Here is a 17,066-nt window from a genome sequence, read left to right as displayed (position 1 = left end):
GTACGTCTTCATTTTATTTGCCGATGTTTTGTTTATATCAGCAGATAAAAATACCATGACTCTGGAAGTCTCCACAGACACTTTCAGGTTACTGTTTAAACTCATCCCCGCGGTGTCGGCTCTTGGATTGTTCCTGGTCCTGTGTTACCGTTGGAAAGTCTCACAGTGAGTGTTTGTCATGTCTTAACGTTCTGAATCCTAGCCTTGGAGCCTGGTTTATTGTCTCCTTCAGTATAGGAAACATCGGAGCATCTTATTGAACAGCTTTAGTTTGACTGCAGCACACCAACATTGCAGCCTGATATAAGTGCGGTCTCGACGTAGCCCACTTGTCTTTTCCTAAGCCCTTTAGAAATGATCCTACCATCTGTACTAAACCCCATGGTGTTTTCCAACAAGGTCAAGGCAAAAAGCTTAAAAAAAGACAGTTGGAGGTCATTTTTCTGTTGTGATCCGACTCGTAGTCGAAGACTTAACGTCTTCCAACAACGCCATATGAACATGTGCAACATTTTATTGGAGGTGCAAAAACATTATCAGGGGTGCCGTGATTTCTCTCCTCTACCCAATAACCCAATAACATCACTGTGCTTTGACGCTTTCTAATGAAAACCCTTTGAACAGCATAATTACAGATTTAACAGACTGCTCATGGATCTCGTAAAACGCAGTAGTTGCCGCTGGTCTTCCACTGCCTCAGATCTGTTTTATTTCTTGGTTGGATTTGAACTCATCTGTCACAAGATTTAAGATTTAATCAAATTTGATTTTTCACCCACATTTTTATTGTATTTTTAGACTAACTTTGATAACTGCTTCCAAACTTAGGAGTACCACTTATTTAAAACTTTTAACATTGATTACCTGTGATTTTTGGAAATTGCCTATCATTTTTTATAAATATATATATATATATATATATATATATATATATATATATATAGATAGATAGATAGATAGATAGATAGATAGATAGATAGATAGATAGATAGATAGATAGATAGATAGATAGATAGATAGATAGATAGATAGATAGATAGATAGATAGATAGATAGATAGATAGATAGATAGATAGATAGATAGATAGATAGATAGATAGATAGATAGATAGATAGATAGATAGATAGATAGATAGATAGATAGATAGATAGATAGATAGATAGATAGATAGATAGATAGATAGATAGATAGATAGATAGATAGATAGATAGATAGATAGATAGATAGATAGATAGATAGATAGATAGATAGATAGATAGATAGATAGATAGATAGATAGATAGATAGATAGATAGATAGATAGATAGATGCTAAAAGGCTGACATCTGTCAAAATCTGTAGCCAAATCTAGATTCCGCGAAGCAACAGGTTCAGTGTGTGCTGACTGAGATCTGCTGTAGGTGTTGCGCTGACAATAGAAACACAATCCCCATTTAAAAAAAAACAAAAAAAACATTATACCTTAAAAAAAAAAAAAAAAAACTATCTTTTTGTGAGATGATGGTTCTTGTGGGATCTCACACTACACCCCTCCAGCACACACTCAAAGTCCCCCCAAAGGAGGATCTACCACAAAACCCTGTTTGTTTGCTCCTCCAATATGATGCGGGGCATGCTGCTGCCTGAAAATTCCTGCACAAGGGAGTGACAGAACTCAAAATTTAGTCCCACTAGTTGTGGCGTATGCAGTTGCAGTCGTTGTTGGGACACTGTCATCAAACACAGACGGAGAAATCCCCTGAAATTTTCTTTCCTCAGATGCTGAGATAGCTTTGTTCATAGCTGACACATTTATAGTTTGGGGGGGTTGCAATGAACCATGTGTATATGTTACCAGTTCAACCAGAGTTGCACAACATTTGCAGCTGTTGCTGACAGTTGTTATCATTTTCGCTTTTCGGTGAAAGGGTTTACTGTTTGCATATTTTCTTGTCTTTAATTAGGGGGTATAACCGAGGATAGCAGAACTGGGAAAACTGGCAGCTTCTACGTGAAAGGAGGTGAAAGCACTTTCATCTGAAGAGATCACAGATGTGGAATCATTCCCACGTTCACAAGAGGCAGGTTACATCCTGCAACCCCCATCTGTTGAATGTGCTTCCAACAAGGACAGCCATTGAGCGAATGTTATTGGAGATATGCTTGTCAGTGTTTCTTATTCTCTTTCTAAGCCAAAACATTACAACCACCGACGGGTTCATTGAATAATACTAATCAATCCATCAAAAGGCAGCATTCCACTGGAAGAAACGTGTGACCCCGTCCAATCACACTCCCCATGGCAACGACATTCCTTGATCGTAGTGGCCTCCTCCAGCAGATCTGTGCACCTTGTGTCAGTTGTAACTCCTCAGATTCTGGTCTGACAAAGCATCAGCAGGATTGACCTGAACTTGAGTGACACAGGCTGATGCTCCTTTTCAACCGCTGCATTCCTTTCAGGAATGTTTTCGGACACTGTCGTGCCTTTACACAAATCTGTCTCCGTCCAGACTGTTCTCTTTTTCGGCTTCGCTATGGTGGAACGAGCTACCAAATGATATCAGAGCAGTGGCGTCTATCTCTGATGTATCTAATCTTTTGAAGACTGATCTCCTCTGAAAACATCACGTCAGATCAATTCAGCACTTAATGTAGGTAACAGGGTTTTTTACTGCACTGAAACTTTAATGTTGTCGCTTACTTGCAAGTTGCTTTGGATAAAAAAAAGGCCTTCCAAATGATTGAATGTGCAATGCCACTGAAGGGTCCAACCCCACAACTGACATGACCAACGGACCCGCTGTCCCCATGTGTCCCCAGACCCCTCAGGACTTGTCCATGCCCCAATTATAGTTGCTCAAAGGGGACCTACACAATGTCAGCCGAATGGTTTTAATGTTGAAGTGTGGTCAGTCCAACCTGAGAAAAATCACAACCACTTTATCTGAATGATGGAAATTCTATTACATAAAACTAAGTTGAGAATTAAATATCAACTGTAACCATACCTTAATCTGATATCACGGCCGTCGTGGAAAATGTGAATTCTGAATAGATTTATATTGTTTTTGATTTATATCACATGTGGCATTTTTAAGAACACTGACTATTTTCTTTCGCATTTACGTGCTTGGTAAAAATGTAACAAAGACATATATGGGAGATGTATGAATGCATATGTATTTGGATGACTCTGGTTTTCTTGTTATGTCTTCATCTCGTTTTTTTGTTTTTTTTACTGTGTTTGATTCCAAGTTTTTCATCTTTATCAGATTTTGTGGTTGACTTTTTGCTTGTTGCCAATGTAGCTTTACCATTTTTTTGTTTGGGAGTACTGAGCCAGAGAGTGGGTTTGTTCAGAGGAAGCAGAAATAGAATGTGAATGTATGCTCTCTTTTTTTTTCGGATTAACAGAGTGATAAAAAGAAAACTTTCTGGATTTTTTTCATAACTCGTGTCTTTTGTTTTTCGTGCCACAAAAACTCTGAATGTTGTTTCTTTCTGCAAATTCCTTTCTCAAGACAAAATCACACCACTCTTGAATACTTGATGTATTTACAACATGTTTTGGGACGTGAACAAGGCAGAGGAACAGGTGGAAACATTAAGCACGATACAACACATCAGAGAATTGTGTTCATTAACAAATAGATCAACAGTACCTGGAATCTGGTCAGACATTTTGTCTGACATTTCTGTCTTTGTCCTGTGGAAAAAAAGGGGGTGGTTGATTACAGTGTAAAAGGAACTACACTGTCATCAAGCTGTGGTAGAAACTGTGTCAAATTACAGAAGTCGACCGGTATAATGCTCTTAAAGCACTAAAGTAATTCTGATCATTCTGCATTAGACATCCATCTGGCAGACATTTAAAAAAAAAAAAATCCTACTGACTCGTGAATAACGCTACCAAATATGTATCATCCCGTGCAAAAAAAGTAAGTGTTAAAGCTGTATTTCATTAAAGTATGCATACACTCCAGCTGATTTGTTTTCAATGTGCTTTTGATGGCATTGACCGTGCTAAATGTTAACACGGCCACTTAAAGGTTTCATGAATTTCAAATAACTTCATTTTACAAGGTCAGTATCAGCTTGATAAGTAAAAACGCGATTTTGAGCAGGTGGGACGCTATTACGCACGTGGACTTGGTGTCTATGATTAAGCATACCAACGTACGCGCCTACGGCACGAAGAAGGTGGTTTCGGTCTGTGCGTCTGACGTCCAAGATTTACCAGGAAGTGGTAGAGGCGGCTAACTGGCTAGCACTGAGCTAGCGAGAAGAAATGAAACCACTTCAAATTTATAGCCGTTTGTGTTTTTCCGGGCTGGAACGAGGCCGATATTTGGGTCCACGGTACGGTAGTTATAACTGTGGAAAGGGTGTGGTGTAATTTTCTGTAATACGTTTAAAAATGTAAAGATTGTTAACTTGATATTAATGTGTTATGAAACATACAAGAGGGGAATTGAAACTTAGATTTGTTTAATGCCTTCAAATTGGCTTTTAGGTGCTTTTAAATCCCCAGTTTGTGCCGATCAGTGACTATCCTGCCACAGTAGTCGAGGTCAAATGAATTGTGAGTTCACTATACATGAAAACAATGCAGTGTCAAATTGTGACAGCCACGAAGTAGCAGCACCATTTGAAGTGTTACTGGAGTTTGAAAGCAACTGTAAGCAATACAGCAATACAGCAATAAAACTGACTTAAAACTCTCTTGGTTAACATAATTATGACGCAGTGGGAAATGCCGTCAGTTATTGAACAGTAAGCTGTCAGTTTTGTCGAGAGATCACAATATGCTGCAAAATATGAACGCAGAGCGTTTATTGTGCGAGGTTTATGCTGCAGTACGAAGACCGTGATAATATGTGTGTATCTGTTCTAGAGAGACTAACTGTATAAAGTATTGACATTGCAGCTTACATTTACTTGACACTTGACAAACTGACTGTTGCATCTATTATAAACTTGTCCAATATTTTTGTTTTTCACTTTAACTAACTCAGCCATGTGCAGTATATATATACGTGTAAAATGAATTTGATTGATGATGAATACTGATATTTATGTTGATTTGCTCATTTGTTATTCATTTTAATGCACCAGTGCTGTTTAATAGCACAGCCACAGGAGGATTGTGCAATGGGCCAGCGAAAGAGAACGGCAGCTGTGAAAACCCCTTCATCTCAGAGAGATTCTGGAGACGGTGATAGGGTCTACAGCAGGAAGCACAACATTTGCATGGTCTCTGACTTTTTCTATCCAAATATGGGGGGAGTAGAGAGTCACATTTATCAGCTATCCCAGTGTCTGATTGAAAAGGGGCACAAAGTGGTCATTGTCACCCATGCATACGGCAGGAGAAAGGGCATCAGGTACCTGACCAATGGACTGAAGGTCTACTACCTGCCCCTGCAGGTGATGTACAACCAGTCCACAGCCACCACCTGTTTCCACAGTCTCCCACTGCTGCGCTGTGTGTTTGTCAGGGAGCGTATCACTGTGGTGCATGCACACAGCTCATTCTCCGCCATGGGCCATGACGCTCTGTTCCACGCTAAGACAATGGGCCTAAACACAGTACGTTACTCAAAATCTTATGACGTGTTCATGCTTCTCTCCTCGGCAAAATGACTTTCTGGTGTAAACCTAAGGAACCCTTTAATTTCCAGGTGTTCACTGACCACTCGCTCTTCGGCTTCGCTGACGTCAGCTCTGTGCTGACCAACAAGCTTCTCACCGTGTCGCTGTGCGACACCAACCACATCGTGTGCGTGTCGTACACCAGCAAGGAGAACACGGTTCTCCGTGCAGCTCTCAACCCAGAGATTGTGTCGGTCATTCCCAACGCCGTTGACCCCACCGATTTCACCCCTGACCCCTCACAGCGCCAAGATGACAGGATCACAATTGTCGTCATCAGCCGTCTCGTCTACCGCAAAGGTACGGAGGCGATCAGGCATTCTTTGAGATATTTCTCTTATTTCTGCTTTTCGTTTCAGAGTGGACTAACAGCAGTAACGTGCTATAGTAAGTAGGAAACTGATCCAGTTTTGAAACCAAAATTCAGGTACAAATCGGTCAGAGCAAATGATAAAAAAGAAGAAGAAGAAGGAAGTGTCAGCTTGCATTCTGGCCCATTAGTACAGTGACATGAAAATTACAGTGCAGCATTTTCTAACTTTTTTACTAACTTTTTGTCCCATGAAGCCTGCATAGTCTTTATGCAAAGGTCTAGAGCCAACCTTGGTTTCTTCATGTTTTATCGGGAAAAGAGGAAATGGGTGTAAAGACGAGCTTTCTAGTTATTTTCTTTCTTTGAAGTAGTCTTCAGGTATAATGCTTCTCCAGTTTCTTCAGAACTTTTTAAGGACACGCTGCACACCATTCAGACATATGCTGGTTTCAGATAGTAGCTCTTTTGGAATCACCATGTTGGTGCGGAAATACTACTTTAAATCTGTCAAACTGTGACATCTTTGGCGTTTAATCATAGATGCAACTAAAGAACAATTTATATTTTTATCTTTTTATGACAAACTGCTGGTAGTAAAGTGCATAATGAGACTTTTTAAAACTCTTTATTTGTTCATGTATCGCTATTTGTAGACACGCCAGTTCGCCCCTTGAGCCTTTTTGTGCTTATAGATCAAGACTTTTGCACAGTAACGTGATTCTTTAACTTTTTGACACTGAGCCATCTGATTATATATATATCGGCCTAAATGTCCCTTAAATCTTTGAAAGCTGTAAAAGTCATTGCAAATGTTTTCGCCCTCTGTTCAGGGATTGATCTTCTTGGTGGAATAATCCCAGAGCTTTGTCTCAAATATCCTGATTTGCATTTCTTGGTTGGCGGAGAGGGACCGAAGAGAATCGTGTTGGAGGAAGTGAGAGAGAAATACCAACTGCATGACAGGTACGAACGGAAGCCTGTGCGTCATAACAGGCCATAACCAGTGGGGATATTTTATGAGCTGAAAGTTGACAACACTATTTGGTATTTTCACATATGGTTTAGAAACTGTTTTAGCCGTGATGTGCAAATAAGTACACTGATAGCGGTCTAGTATGGACGGTCATATGGCTCAAATCTTTTTTCGAATCTCTGCAGGGTGCGTCTGCTCGGGGCTCTGGAGCATAAAGATGTGCGTGGCGTCCTGGTTCAGGGTCACATCTTCCTCAACACATCGCTGACTGAGGCCTTCTGTATGGCCATCGTGGAGGGAGCAAGCTGTGGGCTTCAGGTTTGCTATTACTATTACACCAGCCTAAGGATTGGGAAATTGGGTGGGGTTTCAGCCAAAAGAGGCTCTAACTTTCATGTGAGAAAAGCCCTTGAAGTTACTGGATGATTTGGAGGGAAATCATGGGCACTCTTGTCCTGTCATGACACATTATTCACTGCGACGCTATGAAGCAATGATTGCTTCATTGCCTGTGGCGGTTTTACATGCAGTCAAAATCCTGGTTCAGACATGAACGCTTGTCACAGATTTCTCACAGATTGGCTTTGAGTGTTTGCTTGCTAGTGGCTATTCTGTCACCTCTGACATAGTCAGACTAGTGGGTTCCTTCTATGTAGTTTATTGTTAGCTTTATATAGCTTGTTAAATCTTCATTTGTAAGTCGCTTTGGATAAAAGCGTCTGCTAAATACATAAACATAGAAAACTGCACATAGAGAACGGCCCATCAGAGGACAGCCTGTAGCACAAAAAGACAGTTTAACGGCTGCAAATGGATACAAATGCCAATACTCAGAGGAGTGGGTGGAGCAGGAGGAATCGGCCTCCATTGATAGCTGTAAACACCAGTCTTGTTTCATTTTAATGCAGGATATGCTAGAGAAAGTAAATAAGCGTGAAATGACTGGCACAGCAGGTGGAATTACTCCAAATATTTTGGGGAGTCACGGGAGGAGTCCAGGATTTCATGTGATGAATTTGTGTTGATGTTTTTTTAAAGGGAACAAAGAGGTCTGTGTGCTGAGGACTCATCCAGTGTGGAAAAAAAACAGCTGCATTTGGTTTAGTTTAGTAGAAATGCACTTAGAGTGTTTAGGTCACTGAAGTAGAAGTTATTTGGAAAGCTGCAGTTCGCCCGTGCTGCTTGCTCCCATAATTTTGTTTGGCCCGATTCTTAAACTTTATGGTGAAAGTGGAGTTTCAAGAATGGTCAGAGTGAGGATGAATTAAAAGTTAGAAACCGATTTTATTTTTTTTTTAAATACGGAAACAAAGCTTAGTTTTCCCCTCAGTTGGCTAAAGATTAGTGATTTATGTCTGGACGCTGTTAACTTTGATGTAGAGTATGGATGAAGGTGACCAACTTTTGCCCATCAGAGGTTAAACAAAATCATCCCGACTGTCAGATCATAAAGATTTGTCAGATCATTTACTGTATGAATTATTACAGTTATTTAAAGGAGTTGTGTGTAATTTCCGCTGTTCGTTAGATTCTGTAATTTCCGATTGTTCATTGAATGCAACTCTCCAGGCTTTGGAGAAACTAAGGTGGCCTGACACGGCGCTCGGCACACACTACCCAACACATCCATCACTCAAATGTGTGACGATGTCTTCTCCATCGAGTGAAATCACCTTCTCAAGTTCTGAGGTTACTTTTAGAAACATAAATTATAAATAGATGTTACATTTGCTTAGATATTCTGTGAAAAGATAACTTACAGTGAATGTCACTGGGAGAGGCAGGACGAACACAGCCGCTGCCTGAGAGGATTGAAGCACGTTACACTTTGATTGAAATCAACTGATCTCCGCAACATGACGCCGAGTAATTTCTGTCCAGCCAACAAAGCTGCTTAGTAGTTTTGGTGCATAAACTCGCGTGAATCAACAGTTTTCAACAGGAAGACAGAGAAGACTGATCTCCGTAACACGCACGGGCTACAGCCACCAAACAACATTTATCATTTACATTAGTAACACTGAGCTGAATTACCTTTCCAGCAGAAAAGAGCCAACTTCAGCGTCACTTTTAAAGCCTCCCCCATCAGCGACCTCCATTTGGGAAAGGCTTGTCCTTCCGGGTAAGCCTTTGTGTAGAGCGGTATATGCAAATAAAAAGGCGAAATCTAAAGTAATAAAAAGGTAACGATTCGTTTCATGGGGGGACTATATAGCACTAACAACATAGTTTTATGTATTATATTCCATTTCTGTTGATAAATCAATATAATTATTACACACTGCTCCTTTAAGGTCATTTGTGGTTGTGCCATATTTACCCATCTCCCCTCCTCTGTCTTTCCAAGGTGGTAAGCACTCGTGTGGGTGGCATTCCTGAGGTTTTACCTGACGACTTGATCACCTTGTGTGAACCCACAGTTCGATCCTTGTGTGCCGGTCTCGAAACAGTCATCGCCAAGCAGCGGTCTGGCTCTGTCTCTTCCCCCGGCAGCATTCATGCACGCGTGAGAAACCTCTACACCTGGAAAAATGTGGCAGAGAGGACTGAAAAAGTAGGTTTGCCACAACCTCCCGTTTATTCAGCTGCGTTATGTCTACAGCACTGCAATATACTGTGTGTATTTCCTTAGATCATGAATCTTTTGGGTCAGTGTTTTGTCTTATTTTTACACAAGGCTGCGGTGGAGATGAAGCCTTGGTGTGAAAGTGGACACAAATGGGTTTTATCCAGCAATGATCAGAAAAAAGAAAAGATTCGGAATGAAGAAACAAAATAAGAGAGCATGTTTACATGACACATAAAAAATTGTATTTTAAAAAAATAGAAAAAAACAAAAACAAATTCGGACCTTAAAAATGCATCATATAAAATTGTGTTTTTCAAAACCAGACAAACGCACCTCGTTAGTATAATTAAGTTTTGAAGCATGTATGTCCTGCATGTATACGCTCAGTTACACTCAGATGAGCCGAGCTGCTCCACTCACCAAGGCTCCAACTGTCCAACAATAAAGTGTAAGTGTATATCAGTACAGCTGAATTCCCCAAAAAAAGCTGCTCTCATTCATAGCTAGTTTCTTTTGTCAGATAACTAAACGTGCCAGAAACTATGACCGAAAAGCAGATCATTAAGGCCACGCGTCCACTTGTGGTTATCTGAACCGTTCCCAGACTGTCGCTCTGCTCTAATAAAATCCTGATTTTATAGCCACAGCGTCATCTGACAAAATCATCATTAAAGTATCTCAAAGGCAGTGAATTCAGCTGTAGTCTCTAATACAACGATCTTGCACACAGAGTTGGAAATGGCAGAATGATTTCTGGAATGTTTTCCGCCTTTCGGACAGAAACTTGGATCAATTGCTCGACTCCCCTCCCGTGCATGTATGCTGCGACAAGGATGAGGGTCCAGTTAAACGGCCAAGTCGACCTGTAACCATCGCTCAACTCATCTAGACATGTAGACCCTCGGGCCTTTCCTAAATGTAGTTGTTTTTCTTTTTAGGTGTATTTGATCTGACTCCAGATACGACTGCAATCAAGAATGTGCTTCACTTTTTGACCCCATTGACTAATGACTAATGCGGCGGGGGGTGGGGTGGGTGGGGGGGTGGGGTGGGTGGGGGGGTGGGTGGTTTCTTGTCATCGTTCTCGTTTCCTCGCACGCACAAGTCACAAGTGAAGCCACTTTCTAAATGTAAACAGATACTGCAGTTACTCAACAAAGTTTTGTTATCACAGGTGGAAAGCTGGAATGCCAGGTTTAAATAAATAAAAAAAGCAGGACTGGGGAGTTATCGTATTACAGCCCTGATGTGTTTTACACGGCTGTGATAATCAGATATCTGAAGTACGTTTCTTTTTTTCTTGGCTAAGGTGATGATAGTGATGATAGTGACTGTGTGTTCCCTTCAGGTGTATGACAGAGTGGCCGGAGAGGGAGTTCTTCCCCTGGACAGGAGGTTACAGAGGCTGAGGGCTCACTGCGGCCCCGTGGCGGGCTCCATCTTCGCCTTTGTGGCCGTGCTGGACTTTCTCTTCCTGCTGGTCCTGCAGTGGCTGGCGCCAGATGGGGTCATGGACGCCGCCGTGGACGCCAGCGGCCCGCGCGGACTGTGGAGGCAGGAAAGCAGCAGCGCGAAGGGCGCAGCAGACAGAACAGAAAGCTCCTCACACTGATCACGCCTTCCCTCTGCCTCACTTCCAGCTACGTGGACAGCATCTGTATGGCGTCGGCACACATTTTGAGCGTGCTCATGGGTCACCCACAATTGTTTACATTTACTTAACAAAAGTTAACTTAATCTGAGGCACTCCTTGAGAACCGATAAGCACTTTCTCATGTTTTATACTGGACATGTTGCACTGAACAAAGACAGTAAATGGGTTGGTTGATTGCACTCAGTGGGAAACAAAGCTGCAGTCTCTTATTGGCGGACCTCATGTTTTCGCTTTTGTAAATTCAGAGTTTTCGGGAAGCTGAATATTTTTGTCCAATGCAGATTGTATGAGTGCCTCTTCTTTCTTTTTTTTTTTACCCTTCTCGATGTTACCTATTTATATGTTATCTTGGGAGTCTTTCAGATGATCGTGTTGCTTCCAAACAATTCAGTCTGCAAAATAAACTGTACTTGCTGATGTAAAAAAATGTTTCTGACAGGTCACTTTTACTGGTGTTTTGTTTCCTTGTGATCGATCAAAGACAGACGTAGACTGTCTCAGAGAATCGGAGAAACGGCTTTCGGGATGTAAAATCCTTGGGAGTGTAGCTGTAGTGCCCTGTGTTTTTCCAGTTTACTTAAGGAGAGCTAAAGCTAAAAAGCTCTGGTGTGTGTTTACATTTGGAACTACTTTTTGATCTTAGATGTTGTTTTCACCTTGGGTCCATTAGCTGGCAAATGGTGCTTTTTCATCAGTCATCATTCAGTTAAGTTATTGTAATTAAAAACTATGAGTCAACATTGATAATTATATAGTGCGGCATGCCTTTAGTCAAAGATTGGTTACCATAATGGAGGACTTGGCAAGAAAATGCTCTTTGACACCCAAATGCCAACACTTTGCAAAAACTCAAGTCTGTGCATGTTTCTCTGTGCTCACACAAAAAAATGCCCTTGGTTCAAGAGGTGTCAGCTCAGGACCATTACAGCCAGCATTGTTACGCAGACACTGTATTCTTTATCAATGGACTAGGACGAGCCTTGGGGGGGTGGAGGTAATGTGGGGGAGGTGACCAAGGACCCAGATAAGAGTTGGAGGAAGGCCGACTTCAGGTTTGTGTGTCCTGAGCGAGCTGCAGTCCCTGAACAGTTGTGGAGGAATTTTCTGTTGTTTGAATTTCCCGATGGCCGCCGTTCGAGCTGATGTTTCCGTGTGGTCACAGCCTTGGCGAAACCCCATGGACGTCTATGGGGGTCTGGCGTGCAACTCGCTGATGGCTGGTGAGTTTTTACACTTTGTGTTTGGGGTTATTTAGCTCTGCTGATATTAGAGAAACCAAAATGCAAATGTCTTTCTATGAAGAAAAGTCTGGAAATGTGTGTAATATTCTGTAAATTGAGGTGTGGGATGATGCTGAGCAGCTAGAAATACAAGAGTTTTCATGAGGTTAGCTTATCATCGCAGTGGGCGAGGCAGGATTAGTCGGCCAGGGTAGTGTTTCTGTGTGCTGCCTGCATGTGGACACTTTCCTGTTCTGGCTTTGTTTCAGACTACTGGTCGGACAGGACTCCTCTCCACGAAGCGGCATTCCAGGGAAGATTGCTGCAACTCAAGACTCTTCTCGCTCAGGTTAACTCAAGACGGGGCCTTCCTTGTTTTTATATCAACTCCATGTGACCAAATGAAACCCTGACGGTCTTGTCACTGCTCATCTCTTCTGCAGGGCTTCCACGTGGACACACTCACCATCGACAGAGTCTCTCCTCTACACGAGGCCTGTCTCGGCGGTCATTTCGCTTGTGCCAAATTTCTGTTGGACAGCGGTGCAAATGTAAGAATGCCTAGAACGGGTTTAATCTTTAAGTTTTGACCAGAGAGACTAATTCAGATGGTACCTGAGATCCTCGGGACAGGAGTATGGATACACTATGCTAATATTTTTTTAATCTGCGTTGAAATAAGCCAAATTGTCAGTTTAACTTATTTGACTGAGAGCACAGTGATTAATGATGAGATTTGAAGAGTTATCCCTCTGCATGTTGCTGGCCGAGTCTTTCTCAAGAACATATACAGTAACTACTGCAAGCAGTTTGTTATCATTATGCAAACAAGCTGAGTTGTCACCTCCATTGGAACATTTTATAAAAATATATATATAACGGACAATGTGTGCCTAAATAATCTGATTCATACATTATATCTTGGCTGAATTTGTGAGAAAAACTAAATCCATGTACACCACAGAGAGTAACAGCACTCTTTGAATTATTTAGCAAAACACCCTACTGATTCTTTCTGAGCATCTTGTGTCTGGAACCTCCCTTCCAGATGTTTTTAAAAGCTTAAACTTCTCAAAGTGTTAGTATCTCAATCTGTTTATAGGACTTAGAGCTTAGAGAGCCATGTAAATGTGAGTGTGTGTGGTGAGGGGGTCCCGATGAATAAACATCATACTCCATTCTCAGGCAAATGCAGTATCGACAGATGGTGCCACACCTCTCTTTAACTCCTGCAGGAGCAGGAGTGCTGCTTGCGTTAGGCTCCTCTTATGGCACGGCGCTTCCGTCCACACCACCTACCCCTTGGCTTCACCCATCCATGAAGCTGCCAAAAAAGGTGTGTACGCACAAAAATGTCCAGAGTGTAAAAGCACGAAATGTTCCCAGCACAGGTTGTGATGCCGTGTTGTTTCGTCGCCAGGTCACAGAGAGTGTCTGGAGCCGCTGCTGCTGTCCCGTGGAGCTCCTATTGACATGGAGCTGCCAGAGGTGGGGACGGCGCTGTATTCTGCCTGCCAGGCCCAGGCTGCGGCCTGTGTAGAGTTGCTGCTACATTCAGGTAATGAGTAGGAACAAAAGGACAGGAAAAGGAGGACAATTCTATTATTTTGCCAGCATGTTTTTCACAAAAATGGTGATTACACTGCTGCAGTCAGTCAATCTTAAGGAACAGACACACAGTAGGGGGAGCAAAGAGGCACATATTGCAGTTGCCCTGCAGCCCAGAAAGTGAATAGACATCTTTTTCATCAGCATAACAGAGCGGGGGCCAGTGAGACCTGACATAAATAACAATGGTAGTGGGCGTGTGGCACAAATGAAGTGTGATAGCCGTAAACATAATGATAGATTAAAAAAATTCCGATGAAAAGAACATTAAAATGAGACTTTATGGTCTCAAATTCAAAGTTAGTTCTTAACATTTTCTGTTGGGAACATGTTTAACATAGTAAATGGAAAACAGGCGAAGGCACAGAATCAATTGACTGGTGTGTTAATATTCAGGGTTAAGGAAATAGTCCCGCACAGGGCTCAACTTGTCTCAATAAGTCCCAATAATGTAATTTAGCCATCAATCCGATTTTTTTTACAGTGCCATGTAACCCCACTCGGCCAGCACAATACTTTACTGATGTTGCTATTGATGGAAAAGTCCGACTTTTCGGAGTGTTTTTAAGACCTCCAAGAGCTACACCAGCAGAAACACCATCCAAAGGATTCCCCCTTTAGATTGCCGTCTGAAAGCTAAAGGGTTAAATCTTGAAGTTATGATATTTAGAAGTTGCAGTGGCACTGTTTTCTGGGATTTAATGGACAAAACACCTAGAAAACCGAATGTAGAAAACAATTTGGAGATGAGCCACCAATGATGAGAAATGCAAATGGCAGCTTTGGAAAAGAAATCGAGTTGAGCTGCAGCTTTTGTTCCCGCCGCTGGCTTGGGGATTTTTATCCATATACCGTCTAACCTTTCTTTGCCCCCACTTTCCCTTTCCACAGGGACAGAAAGCAGTCTTTCACACTTCAACACTTCACAGAAGCACATTACTCCTGCACAAGTCTCCCTGCTCATCTAACTCGCAGAACTAACAGATGTGGCTGCAAATCATTTGACGTTACTCAATGCTTTTCTCCATGTTTTTGCTTATATTTTCATTAGTTACATGGCGAGCAATTTGTGAGAAAACGTGTACGGTTTTGGTGTCTCGGGTCTAAATCTCTTCATTTAGCTGTTTTTGTGTACATACAGGCAGGGCCGTTTCTAGCTTTGTGGGGGCCCTAAGCAAGATGCTGTTTGGGGACCCCTAGTCTGTCAAACTACAATAATACAATAATAATACACCTTAAGTTGAACCACTCAGGCAAGTTAAACTGGTAAAACAAACAAAAAAAAACCTATAATACAAAGAAAACAACAATCAATAAATAAAACATATTTTTAGTGTTTTTAAAAAATATTACACTGGAATGTACAGCGTCCCTTTAAAGCTTGTACAAAATTACAAAGTTGTCACTTTTAAGAAGTTTCTGCATTGATTTCCACATTGTACTACTTGAAGTAATGAAACTAAGAAAAATGATCCACTGCCACAATATTCTAAAATAATCAACATGATGCCTAATATATCACCGAAAAACAAAACCTTTGAAATGTTTTTTTTAAATCATAACCAGTAGCACACTTCTGATTTGAGGCCTATAAAATGAACACCAAACTTAGTAAATTAATCCTAAGTAATGCTAAAATAACGTTAAGTGCCTGAGAGACAACTTCCACTGAACAAAGACAGAGCAGACAACAACAACATTCCTTCCTCCCTGCTAGAATCTGAATAAACAGGTCTGTCAGTCAGTCATTCCCATGGCAGGACAGACAAGCAGACTTTCATGAAGCAAACACTAAAGCTGAGTTTATACCGAAAAAATGCTAGCCAGCTACATAACAAATAAACAAACAAAAAAAAGTGTTACACCTCCCGCTATCCAGCCCACATCACCCTGCGCATGCCTTACCTTTATCCTTAGAACCTTTTTCTTCCTCCGTTTTCTTTTTCTTCCATAACTTCTCTTTGATGCCATTATGGCGTTTGTCTTGCTTACTTTTCTCGCTAACGGGAATGATGGGTAGATGTCATACCTGTTGGGGGGCCCATTACGCCAGTCAATGTGTGACAGTGCTGCCCAACAAATGTGACCTAATAATGCCACAAAACCATCAGCCACAGTTCATCTTTGCAGTTTATTTTATTGATGTTACAGTATTTATTTTATATGCTACATTTATTTTTTAAGAATATAATGGATGTAGTAAATGCATGAGACAGCTACAGATAGATACAGGACATTTTAATTCTCCTCAGGTGAGGCTGAACATGCAGCTTTGGAGCTCCCTGGTGACTAGGGGCCCTAAACATTCACCTAGTTCGCCTATAATAAGAAATGGCTCTGCATACAGGTGCAGATGTTCACGTTGGATGCGGCCTGGAAAGTCCTTTACATGCTGCAGTTCGGGGTGGAGGGCCAAACGTGGTCGAACTTCTGCTCGACTTCGGGGCCGATAGGTCTTGCAGGAACGCAGAGGGACAGACTCCACTGGACCTGTCGTTGCCAAACAGCGCAGTTAGAATCACACTGCAGACAAGAGGTGTGTTGTACAAAGTAACTCACATCCGCCCACTCATCAGGCACCAAAACCTTTTGCTAGTTTTTCTATTTTAACTCTGAATTGATTCTTTTTTCTTTCTTTTTTACTCCTGTTTCCTCTCCTTGGCCTAGGTCCCTGCTCTCTGTCTCAGCTGTGTCGTCTCTGTATTCGCGGAAGTCTCGGGAGGAGTCGTCTGCACAGAGCCTCCAGCCTTTGCCTCCCTCACAGCATCACGGATTTCCTTCTCTACCGATGAGATGTCTGCTTTTGAGGCTTTCTGTGCGTCAACACTGGGGGACATTTTTTTCTCCGTTACATGTCCACGCTCAGAGAATGGGATTTAGTTTTCATCTGTGTCATAATACTTTTGCTTTGAACATCATGACATCTAACATTTAGGTACTCCTCAAAGGCGCAGCTTGAAAAATGTCTCACAGTTTGGGTTTTTTGTACTTTACATAAAGCTTTTTGTGCAATACCCGTGGATTTTGCATCATTTCAACATGCATTTGAAGGAGGACGTAAACAATTCCACAGTTCATTGTTTTTGCTGTGTTT

The 17,066-nt window shown here is 41.7% G+C and overlaps 2 protein-coding genes and 1 long non-coding RNA gene across 6 annotated transcripts; all 3 read left to right on the top strand.

Annotated features, from left to right (window-relative positions):
* Positions 1-36: 36 nt before the first annotated feature.
* Positions 37-3,655, top strand: LOC140319857 (uncharacterized). Its single transcript, XR_011917985.1, has 2 exons — positions 37-165; positions 1,945-3,655. It is a non-coding gene; the product is annotated as an uncharacterized lncRNA (long non-coding RNA).
* Positions 3,656-4,217: 562 nt separating this feature from the next.
* Positions 4,218-11,666, top strand: piga (phosphatidylinositol glycan anchor biosynthesis, class A). Of its 3 annotated transcripts, none has more exons than XM_072396775.1 (7): positions 4,218-4,342; positions 5,099-5,572; positions 5,665-5,935; positions 6,779-6,911; positions 7,107-7,239; positions 9,269-9,475; positions 10,839-11,666. In XM_072396775.1, exons 2-7 carry the CDS (start codon positions 5,135-5,137, stop codon positions 11,100-11,102), a joined length of 1,446 nt encoding a protein of 481 aa, XP_072252876.1. In that variant the 5' UTR covers positions 4,218-4,342; positions 5,099-5,134; the 3' UTR covers positions 11,103-11,666. The 3 variants fall into 3 exon arrangements, with proteins under 3 accessions (XP_072252876.1, XP_072252877.1, XP_072252878.1); XM_072396776.1 differs by having other exon boundaries at positions 4,218-4,565; XM_072396777.1 differs by lacking the exon at positions 4,218-4,342 and having other exon boundaries at positions 5,098-5,231; positions 5,411-5,572.
* Positions 11,667-11,710: 44 nt separating this feature from the next.
* On the top strand, positions 11,711-16,792 carry asb11 (ankyrin repeat and SOCS box containing 11). Of its 2 annotated transcripts, XM_072397639.1 has the most exons (8): positions 11,711-11,750; positions 12,307-12,364; positions 12,634-12,713; positions 12,808-12,915; positions 13,550-13,700; positions 13,785-13,922; positions 16,320-16,508; positions 16,640-16,792. In XM_072397639.1, the coding sequence occupies exons 2-8, from the start codon at positions 12,322-12,324 to the stop codon at positions 16,762-16,764; spliced, it is 834 nt and encodes a 277-aa protein (XP_072253740.1). In that variant the 5' UTR covers positions 11,711-11,750; positions 12,307-12,321; the 3' UTR covers positions 16,765-16,792. The 2 variants fall into 2 exon arrangements, with proteins under 2 accessions (XP_072253740.1, XP_072253739.1); XM_072397638.1 differs by lacking the exon at positions 11,711-11,750 and having other exon boundaries at positions 12,032-12,364.
* The last annotated feature ends 274 nt before the right edge of the window (positions 16,793-17,066 follow it).

This window comes from Leuresthes tenuis, unplaced genomic scaffold (genome assembly GCF_036924035.1).
Source record: "Leuresthes tenuis unplaced genomic scaffold, fLeuTen1.0.hap1 SCAF_12, whole genome shotgun sequence".
NCBI classification, from domain to species: domain Eukaryota; kingdom Metazoa; phylum Chordata; class Actinopteri; order Atheriniformes; family Atherinopsidae; genus Leuresthes; species Leuresthes tenuis.
Note: the sequence above shows the minus strand (reverse complement) of the source record. Positions and strands in the feature narration are given on the sequence as shown.

What these genes read in the sequence shown, in the direction of transcription:
- asb11 (XM_072397638.1), top strand. Translation starts at nt 12,268, where the DNA reads ATGGCCGCCGTTCGAGCTGATGTTTCCGTGTGGTCACAGCCTTGGCGA. An exon ending in TGTTGGACAGCGGTGCAAAT is followed by an intron (nt 12,916 to 13,549) that starts GTAAGAATGCCT and finishes CTCCATTCTCAG; the next exon opens with GCAAATGCAGTATCGACAGA. An exon ending in AATCACACTGCAGACAAGAG is followed by an intron (nt 16,509 to 16,639) that starts GTGTGTTGTACA and finishes TCCTTGGCCTAG; the next exon opens with GTCCCTGCTCTCTGTCTCAG.
- piga (XM_072396775.1), top strand. Translation starts at nt 5,135, where the DNA reads ATGGGCCAGCGAAAGAGAACGGCAGCTGTGAAAACCCCTTCATCTCAG. An exon ending in AGACAATGGGCCTAAACACA is followed by an intron (nt 5,573 to 5,664) that starts GTACGTTACTCA and finishes TTTAATTTCCAG; the next exon opens with GTGTTCACTGACCACTCGCT. An exon ending in GAGCAAGCTGTGGGCTTCAG is followed by an intron (nt 7,240 to 9,268) that starts GTTTGCTATTAC and finishes TGTCTTTCCAAG; the next exon opens with GTGGTAAGCACTCGTGTGGG.